Source organism: Meriones unguiculatus, chromosome 1 (assembly GCF_030254825.1).
Source record: "Meriones unguiculatus strain TT.TT164.6M chromosome 1, Bangor_MerUng_6.1, whole genome shotgun sequence".
In the NCBI taxonomy this organism is placed as follows: Eukaryota; Metazoa; Chordata; class Mammalia; order Rodentia; family Muridae; genus Meriones; species Meriones unguiculatus.
The window spans coordinates 160,726,316-160,736,351 of NC_083349.1; the positions used below are offsets into that span (position 1 = coordinate 160,726,316).

At 42.5% G+C, this 10,036-nt stretch overlaps 1 protein-coding gene across 3 annotated transcripts in view; it reads right to left on the reverse strand.

Moving 5' to 3' along the window:
- The window catches only part of Anln (anillin, actin binding protein), a 58,842-nt gene extending 58,483 nt beyond the window's left edge, over positions 1–359 (reverse strand). For 2 of the 3 annotated variants that reach the window (XM_021627446.2, XM_021627443.2), the window contains exon 1: positions 154–359. In XM_021627446.2, coding sequence (XP_021483121.1) covers positions 154–171 — 18 coding nt within the window. In that variant the 5' untranslated portion in view covers positions 172–359. The remainder of the gene's footprint in view (positions 1–153) is intronic. The other variant, XM_021627445.2, reaches the window with a different exon arrangement.
- Between the last annotated feature and the right edge of the window lie 9,677 nt (positions 360–10,036).

Consider the following 10,036-nt stretch of genomic DNA (forward strand, 5'->3'; position numbering starts at 1 on the left):
GGCGACCCCGCGGCTCCCGCCCGGGCTGCACGCTCGCCGTGCGCACGCGCCGCGCTGGCCGCCGGTGGGCCGCAGGCTGACAGCTAGAGCGGGCCGGGGGTCCGCGGAGGGTCCGCAGGGGTCATGGTTCGCAGCTCCCACAGAGTCCCTCACCTCGGTAAACGGGTCCATCGCCCCAGGCCTCGCGTGTGTGCTGCGCGACGGGGGGTCCGGTTGTCGAAGCCCAGGAACAGGAGAGAAGTGAGTGCGGGCTCGGCGCAGGTCCCCGGGGGGAGAAGGCTGCAAGGCCGGGTGCGGGCTCGCTCACGCCCCGTCGGCTCGGCCCTCGGCGCCGGGGTCTGTGGGCTAGTGGGGCCGTTCAAATTTGAATTTCAGCGCTCCGGGCGGCGCGCATGCGCGCGGGGCCGGGCGGCCCGCCCTTGCCCCGCCCCGCCCGGTCACGTGACGCGGCCGCCGGCCGGGAGTCTGCTCTGGGCTGCGTGGGTGGGGACGCGCCTGCCGTTGAACTGCCCCAGGACAGCGCCCTGCCGCCGCGCCCTGCCGCCACGCCTGCCCCAGAGGGGCCCTTCGGCTCCCGCCGCCCTGCCTTCTTCCTCGGCAGGCCCTTCGAACCCGTGGGCCCTATGTAATTTGTCTGCTGCCGCCGGAAGAGGGACCGGACTGCCAGCGTGACCCTCCCGAGAGGCCTCTCTGATGGGTCCCCACTCTCGCTGCCAGTGGCCAGTTCTTTGTCCTTGGGAAAATGAGAACAGTAATAGACGGTGCGACATGTTCATTTTAAACCCCAGCCAACTGTCCAATGCCAGCCCCGAGAACACTTAACAAGCCTTCTAGCTGTCTTCCTTCTAGCTCAGTCTTCCCCATTTGGGAGACAGGACAATTGAAAGGCCCGTATTTAATAAGTTTCCTTTTACTAGCCAGTAAGCAGGACAGAAACTATTTCACCTGTATCTCTTAATCTGAGTCTCTTTTTCCTATTCCTGGGTGGGTCTTTTGGAGATCCTCAGTGTCTATTATCATTTTACATCCAGAGCTAGGCCTTCCGGAATGCAGTGTCTAACGAAAACAGGCCAATTAACCCCTGGTAGTAGAACGGTTTGCCTTCATACACCAAAAAGTCAAGAAAACATCAAAATCTGTGTGCCCAGGTTGGTGCTGTGAGACCTAAAGTCCATAGAAGACTGTGTAAAAGAAAAATAGGTTAGCAAGGCCTGTGGTTGAGTCTGTGTGAAATGGGTCCATGACAGGATCAACAGAAAAATCATTGTGAAAGTGTTGAAGGATCAAGTTCAGAATCAGAAAGATAAATAAATAGCTTGGGACCAGCAGTGCAGCTTGCGCTATAAGAGCACCTGCTGCTGAGCCTTGGGACCTGAGTTCTAGACCCAGAACCAGTTCCAGCAAATTGCCCTCTGACCTTCACACACACAGGAAACAAATAACGAGTTAAAACAACAACATAAAAATGATGTTTCTATCTAATTAATAAAACATTCTTTAAAATCTATAGGCTGTAATAGACTGAATTCTGGACATGGAGTAAGAGCAACTTCTTAAGAATCCAGCTTCCGCTGGACCATATTATAACAGGAAGAATGAGCTTCCTCAGTTCCTTGGAGCCTCAACATGATAGGAAAAGGGAAAGTTTGTCTAAGTGTGTGGGGTGGGGGCTTGTTATAATTTAAGTTGAAAGGACTACCTATGAACCAAGGGGGAAAGGATGCCTGCACGTTTTTTTCAAGTACCGACTAGGAAAGGGGTGTGTACTTGGGGTGTGTCCCTGTTTCTCAGCGTTGGGAATGAGTCACTGGAAATGTATGTAGCCGTTGTGCCCTCTAGCCATTGCCTCTGTAATCCATGGTTACATTATAAACAACAATTTGATTCTAGCCAGCTCGGACAAAGCAGCACAGCTACTCGACACTTATAGCTCCTCTGCCCTTACACACGCTGTAGCCCTGGCCTCGATTGTGTCTTGAGTGTAGTGCTCATAGCGATAGCAGCCTGCACAATAGCTCCCATGTGTGAAGCATCTGCTACAGGCCAGAAACCCTGCTACGGATTCAAGGCCACACCCTCAGACTACTGCAGATGTCTCCTAATATGTCTATGTACATTTCTGACCCATGGCAGGTCATTATTAAGTTTATAAGCTGGAATAACTTTTCTCATAAAAAAAAAAAACCAAAAAAATAAACATTGCTGAGTGTGGTGGTAATGCATACAATCTCAGCACTTAGGAGAAGGACAACGTTATATCCATTTAAGATGATAACCAAAGGGCTAGAGAGATGGCTCAGCAGCCAAGGGCACTGGCTGCTCTTCCGGAGGATCCAGGTTCGGTTCCCAGCATCCACACGGTGGCTCATCACCACCTGTAACTCCGGTTCCCGGTGTCCAGCACCCCTTCAGCCTTTGTGCATGCCAGGTGCACACACATGCACAGACATACAGGCAGGCAGAACACCCAAACACATACAAATAAAAGATAAGGATCTCATGCAGATGTAATGAGCCCCAGAAAATGAGTATTTCCTCTTTAAAAGATCTGTTCTTTCAACCAAATAATTATGTCTTTTGTAGATAAAATTAATGGAGAGCTAAAAAAAAAAAAAAAAAACCTCAAAAATATGGTAGCATTAACTTTATCAAGGACACTCCAAAAATATATATTTCCAGTTAATTTTTCAAGATTCACATACATTCTCACAATTGACAAAATAATACAATAACATAAATAATTGTATTTTTACAGAAAAAGAAAAGGCCAAGACCTGACCAGAAGGCAGTGGCAAGAAGGATCAGACAAAAGCTCTCCACCTCAGGTTATCTGGCCTCTCCTTTTATACATGTATTATAATGAAATAAGAACCACCAAAAGTTAATATCAAGTGGGGGTGGTAGCCCATGGCTGAGGCAGGATGATTTCAGTTCAAGGATAGCCTTGGCTACATAGTGAGTTTCAAGCCAGTTTGGGCTACCTAGTAAGAACTTTTTTTCAAAAACAGTTTTTTTATATACAGGTGGTGGTGCATGCTTGATCCAATTGACTAAGGTGACAGGATCACAAATTTGAAGCCATCCTGGGCCATTTAATGAGATTCTGTGTCAATTGAAAAATGCCTTGAGTGAGGTTACGATAGAGTGTTTGTATGGCACGTGGAGGAGGCCCTGTGCACAACCCCTAGTAAAGGGTTTCTCTGTGGGATAGCCCTCCTGGGCTCACTGTGAAGACCAGGCTGGCCTTAAATTCACAGAGGTCCACCTGCCTCTGCCTCCCCAGTGCTGGGATGAAAGATGTCCACTCCCACGCCCCTCATGTTCCCACATTCTTTAATTGAGCATCAAGGATAAATTTCCTTTCAATTTGATTCCAGGAAATACATCAAATTTATTATACTTCATGATCTTCTACAATGTCAAAATGCATCTCCTCTCCCAGTAACCCTTCTAAATGCCGAGTTCATAAAGCCCGTCTCACTTTCCTTTTCCCTGCTTTCCAGTCTGACAACATCCCAGTTCTGGTAGTTCATCTTCTGCCATGACAATATGTCAAAATTAGTCTTTTTGTTTGTTTGCTTGTTTTGTTTTTTTTTTTGAGACATGGTCTGTATATTTTTCTAACTTCCCTGAGGCTGGTTGTATAGATCACAGAGATCCTTCTGCCTCTGCCTCCCAAATGCTAGGACTAAAGGCATGTGCCACCATGCCTGGCCAAAACTGAGTAATTTTTAAATAGGCTTGTTTCTTATAATTTTTGTAATTATATAGTACATATCATATATAATTCTTAGAGTTTTATAATTCAGCAGTCTAAGATCCAGGCTCCACAGTTAGTGAAGGGCTTCTTGCACAGCAAAACATGCTTGTGGTGCAAACCTTTGATGTGAGTGGGATCACTAGAGGTGAAAACCAACCCACAAAGTGGCCCTCTGACTTCTACAGGCATGCCCTAGTATGCATGCGCCACTCCCTGTACAGTCGTACAAAAATAAGTAAGAACATTTTTAAGTATTTTGAGATGATATACTTATATCACTTCCCTTTCTCTAAGCCTTCCCCACACACTTCTGTTCTTTCAAATTTATGGCCTTTTTTTTAGTTGTTATTACTTACACGTGTGAGCATATTTGTGTTTATATATTTCTAAATAAAACTTGCTCAGTCTGTGTAATGTGACTTGTGTGTTTCTGTTTTCAGGGTGACCACTGGGTATTGACTAGTCAGTTGGTGTGCTCGTCCCTGGGGGGACTGTTTATGCTGCTCTCAGCGTTCCGTAGTTGCCTTTTTTTTGTACAGGACTGAGGCCTCATAATCTGCGATTGGTGTCATCTTTGTTCACCTCATGCTTAGGCAGGCATGTTGGTGAGACTTTTTGACGTTTATTGGAGATAGAATCTCACAGCAAACTCCCTGTTCCTCTTGCTCTTACAAGCTTTCTGATACCCCTTCTGCAGTGATCCCTGAGCCTTAGGTACAGGAGTTGAGTTGTAGACGTATCAGTTGGAGCCCGACTTCACAACTCTGCATTTTGTTTGGTTGTGGTTTCCTGTAAAGGTCACTGTTGCAGAGAGGAGTTTCCTTGATGAGGGGTTAGGACTATTCTCATCTGTGGGTATAAGGTCAAATATTTAGAATGTAATTATGCTAATTTAATGAAGTGGTGGTTGTAGGTTTTTCTCCTACATCCATAACTTCACTAGTCCCAGGCATGATGTCCTTCCTTTTGAGCAAGTCTTAGTCCAGCTGAAGAGTTGTTGGTTACTGACAAGGAATATGTGCCACCATAAGGTACCCTTGAGGTCATCATGCCATGTTGGTCATTATTGTGATTCATTGGTGTCATAGTTGGGTGGACTGTTGTTTCCCCCCTCCCCTCCTTTGAAAACTTGCCCGGTACCTTCTAGCACCAAGAAAGCTGGTCCTCAGGGAGGAGGGATTCAGGTCAGTTCCAGGTCAGGGGCCTCTGGACCCTGTGTCTGAAGTGCCTGGTGTCTTCAGCAAACATACCGTTGCCTCCTAAACGTTTTACCGCCTTTAATAAGTAACATATGGACTAAATCTTTGGAAGACAAACCCATATCACTTGATTTCTTCCCCAAACACTGATCAACCCCTTTTTTAATTTTTTATTGACATATACTAATTATATATAATAGCTTTCATGATGACATATTTATGTAATGTATATAATGCATATTATTCGTTCAGCCCCATAACCCTCTGTGTCCCCCTCCTGCTCTATTCTTCCTTTTCCTCTTCACACCTTGTCCCATTTCTACTTTCATAGAGTTTAGTTGTTTGCTTTTCTTTTCTTTTTTTTTTTTTTTTGGACTCAATGAGTTTTAGACTACTTGCAGGACAATGAGCTTTATTTGGTTATTTTATTTTCCACTGTTTTCTTTTGAGCCAGAGTCTCATGTAGTGCAGGCTGGCCTCCAACTCCCTGTGTAGCTGAGGTGGTATAGTTAAAAATAAATAAATAAATAAAAGTGTTTGGCTAAATTATATTTATTATTAGCGCTAAGATTATCATGGTGGTACTATTTAACCCGCTATCTCAAATAATAAGTCACAGACACCTGTGAGATTTTATAACGGCCTTATTAACCTTGTGCCAGGCAGATATTCCTACCTACGCTGGCTATCTCAATATCCTCACCATCCATCTCCTAGCCTCCGCCCAATGCCGTCCACCTTAATCCTCCTCCAAAGCCCAAAGCCCGGGAACCTTAGCCAAGCCTACCCTATTCTGCCCTGCCCTGGCATAGGTTGTTTAATTAGCCAATCAGGTATAGTGACTTAGGCAGGTTTACACAGAGGTCCAGTAATCAGCAGCAGACCAGCCCCAGCACTGAGGCTAGCCCTGAAGTTCTGATCCTCCTCCCTCACCTCCCAGTTGCCAGGATTGTAGGAGTGTGCCATTACACCTGGTGCTGCTCATCTTCTGTTATGTCTCTCTGGCTTCTTCAACCTTGAAGGGAAACATTTTAATGACACTCTCCTTAGCCCTTTGTCCTCTGTGCTGAATTCACATGCCTGCTACTAACCTCTTTTTTTTTTTTTTTTTCACTTTTCCTGGCTTGCTAAATTAAGTATTTCCCCAAAAAGAGAAGATACTGGGCCAATTCCATCTTACATTTGTTCAACCAATCAGATTTTCAAAATGTCGCTCAGAATTTTTCCATTCTTATCCCTTTGAATTCCTATCACATCCGTCATACTCTGCATGCTACATCTTCCTCAATGAAAATGATCTTACTACCCACTTTGCTTAGTTTTCAATGCCAAGAAAAGCTCTCACTATCTACCCTTCCTCACCAAAAAAAACATTCTGGCTGCTTTGTCAGTGGGTCAGTGGCTTTCTTGTTTTCTCCTGCTATTAGAATGCCCTGCCCATCACCTTGAATATCTAAATATGAGTCCAGCTATATATTATGTCTTAGGAAATCTTCTATGTAGCCAATTGTGAGGTTATACTCTGCTTTTTAACCCACTTTGCACCATTTTATTGTGACATTTCAGACATGCAAAAAAAATGTAAAAAGTTTATACACACACAAGTAGAAAAAAAAGATCTTAGAATAGCCTTGCACTTCTTAAACCTAACATTCTGGAGGCAGAGGCAGGCTGGTATTAAAGGCATATGCAAACACACCTAGGTCAGGTATATAATCTTATCATATGTGTAACCCATTGATAGTACAGTATGATTTCTATAGCTATAGTTATATCATTGTTTATATTATTCTGTGTAGTTGGTTGGTTCCCCTACTACACAAGGAAATGACTGAGAATTCCAAATTCTAGCACAGTGTTTTTGTATACCTGCACACACTCCCAGGTCAGACAGGTTCAATGTTTTGATAGATGAAGAACTGTCTTAGACCATACATTAACCAGTAGTGCTAACTAAAGCTGACTAGGAAAGGAAAAATCTGTCTATATTTTTGTGATTCACAAGAATAAGTAAAAATGTCTTCACATGGTAATCCAACTATGCAGCATCCTGTTTGGAAAATCTTAAAATTGTTAAGCAGCTCCCAAGTTTGTGATTATTAATAGAGAAAACAAGTGTATCTAGATAATAAACTTCACTGATTAAAAAATACTTTTATTATAAAGATAAGAGGGCACAAAACAAGTGAGCTATTTGACTTTGTATTTGAGAAAGAAATGTATCAATATCTGGTTCAATGCAAATAGTTGCTGTTCTCAGTGAGTTCTCAAAGTGTCCATCTTGGTTCTCATTTTTACTCTTAGTGTGCTTCATACTTGAAAATAGTCCCTCAGAAATGCAGGTGCTGTCAAAAAGTTAGACATGAATTCAGTGTGACTGAAGCAAGTGATGTCTGTCTTCAGGAAGACAAGGTCTAGGAAAAGTGCAATATGGAGACACAATCAAATTTTCCTTCAAGTTGAAAGGTGTGTACAGGTCTATGCATTCCATTTGAAAATTGGCAGGTAATGTAGACATAAACACAAAATTTTAAAAAGTCATAAAAAGTGGAGCTGGAGAAATGGTTGAGCAAGGTTAAGAGCCACTCTGCTCTTCCAGAGGTCATTGGTTCAATTCCCAGTATCCCATAGCAGCTCACAAACATCTGTAGCTCCTTTTTTTTTTGTTTTTGTGTTTTATTTTGTTTTGTTTTGCTTTGCTTTGTTTTTGCTATGAGAGAGGGTTTCTCTGTGTATTCCTGGCTGCTCTGGAACACACTCTACACAAGGTTGGCTGAAAACTCAGAGGTCCACCTACCTCTGTCTTCTGAGTGCTGGGATTAAAGGCATGCACCAGCACACCTGGCCTTGTAACTGTACTCTTAAGGGATCCAACACCCCCTTCTGGCCTTCTTGGATACCAGGCACACACATGATATGGAGACGCAGGCAGACATTCATATGCCTAAAATATATGTAATATAGAAAATGTTTTCTATATTACATATAAAATATATTTAATATATATATATATATATATATATATATATATATATATATTTTCTGCCATTGCTGTCCTAGAACTTGCTTTGTAGACTAGTCTAGACTCGAACTCACAGAGATCCACCTGCCTTGGCTTTCCTGGTGCTGAGACTAAAGGCAGCCATTAAAGGCTAGGCTTGCAACCAAAAATAATTTTTTAAAATATTTCAAAAGGCAAAAGTGAAAAAGGAAAAGCACTAACATCCAGAGGCCAAAATACATGAGGATTTATCGGCATCAAACCTAAAGGCTGGGAAACACAGACTGAGAGATTCCAAACCTTGAGAGTAAATACTTGTCAACCAATATTTCTATGCCCCACAAAATTATCTATTAAAATACATGGGAAAGTGAGAATATTTTAGGGGCACAAGAAGGGCCAGGCCGGAAAAGCTGTGTCTGTGCTGGATCACACGAGGAGCCTAATGGCATAGGGTAAGGTGCTTTTTGAGTTTCCTCAAGATTCGGAACACAGAACTTGCCAAGAATGTGTCTGCTGTCTTCTCAGCAGGCTGCTCCAGCCCAGTCACTTTGCGTGAAGCGTGACACTCGCCGCACATTCCCTCCATGGTCTGCAGTGAAGACACGCCTTTCCTTCACTTCTCCCTCGTTTGACACAGAGAAGCCCTGTGGGTTCAGGCTTCTCCATGAAGGAGGAGGCCAGTTGGCTTGGGACTCTGCTTCAGTTTGCTTAATTAGGCATCATTTTGCAAGTGGGAGGAAGATGTTTAATTTGAAGCAGGTGCTTAGGTTGTGGGTTATGAATTCTTCCTTTCTGCTTCAAACAAAATGAGTAAACAAATATCAAGTAAGGGTAACTTCATGTTTTTTTTTTTAAGTTTTCTTGTTTTGACACTATTATGATAAACACAGTTGAGGCTACAGCAGTAAATTCCAAATATTCATTATAATTGGAAATGAAGGAAATATTTACAAATTATGAATATCTAAATCCTCATGCATTCAATGACAGATTGACTGGACAAGAACAACTCTTCCATAGGTTAAAGAAGTATAAAAGCAAGATACCAAGGCTGGTTTCATATGTGGATGAAACAGCTGCAGCTTTGTGCAAATACACATTTCCACATGTGTAAATCCACAGTTTTTAAGTAGAAGAGAGTTTTCACTTAAGGAAAAAACAAAAAACAAAACAAAACAAAACAAAAAAACAGTTGTTGACTTTTTCAGAAGACTTTCAAAAATTTGCTATTTAAAAAATTTTTTTTTCAAGACATGGTTTCTTTGTGTAGCACTGACTGTCCTGGACTCACCTTGCAGACCAATGTGACCCCGAACTCCCAGAGATCTGCTTGCTCTGCTGGGATTTAAAGGTATGCACCATCACTGCCCAGCAAATGTTTTGTTTTTCATTCTTCTAAGGAAAAATCAGTTAGCCCTGTAAATTTAGTTTTGGACATTTTTACACTATGTAGTTGCACTTTTTAAAAAAATAAAATCATAAAACCTTGTCCTTTAAAAAAATAGTTCAAGACAAACACAGGGTAAGGTGACTCATGACAACTGGAGAAGACTCTTAAACAATGTACACAGCGGGAAAAGATAGTTGTACACATAAGCACACACAGCAAGACACACCCCAGGAAAGCAGCAATGACCCGAGGAGTACAGGGGAGGAATCATAGTCATGTTTAATATAGCAGCCAGCAGACATCCCACAGTCTCTGCGGAGAGAGGGAGAACAGACCAGCTAGAACACCAGAGAACAAAAATCATAAACTCTGAATGCAAAGAGCTTTAACCCACCAATTAAAAGACACAGGTTAGAGGAGTAAATTCAGAACAGAACAAAACAAAACGGCGACTAGGCTTCTGAAGAGGTCCTCTGACCTCCACATGTGCACAATTGTGAGCAAGCACACTCCGACTAAATGTAAAAATAAATAAATAAATAAAGATTAGACCAATCAGAAAACATACATGTTGATAAAGCCACTACATGTTGATAAAGTGAATGATTCTTCAAGATGACATAACTGTAGTAAATACTTATGCCCCATATTTTTTTTGTTTTAAGATTTATTATGTATACAGT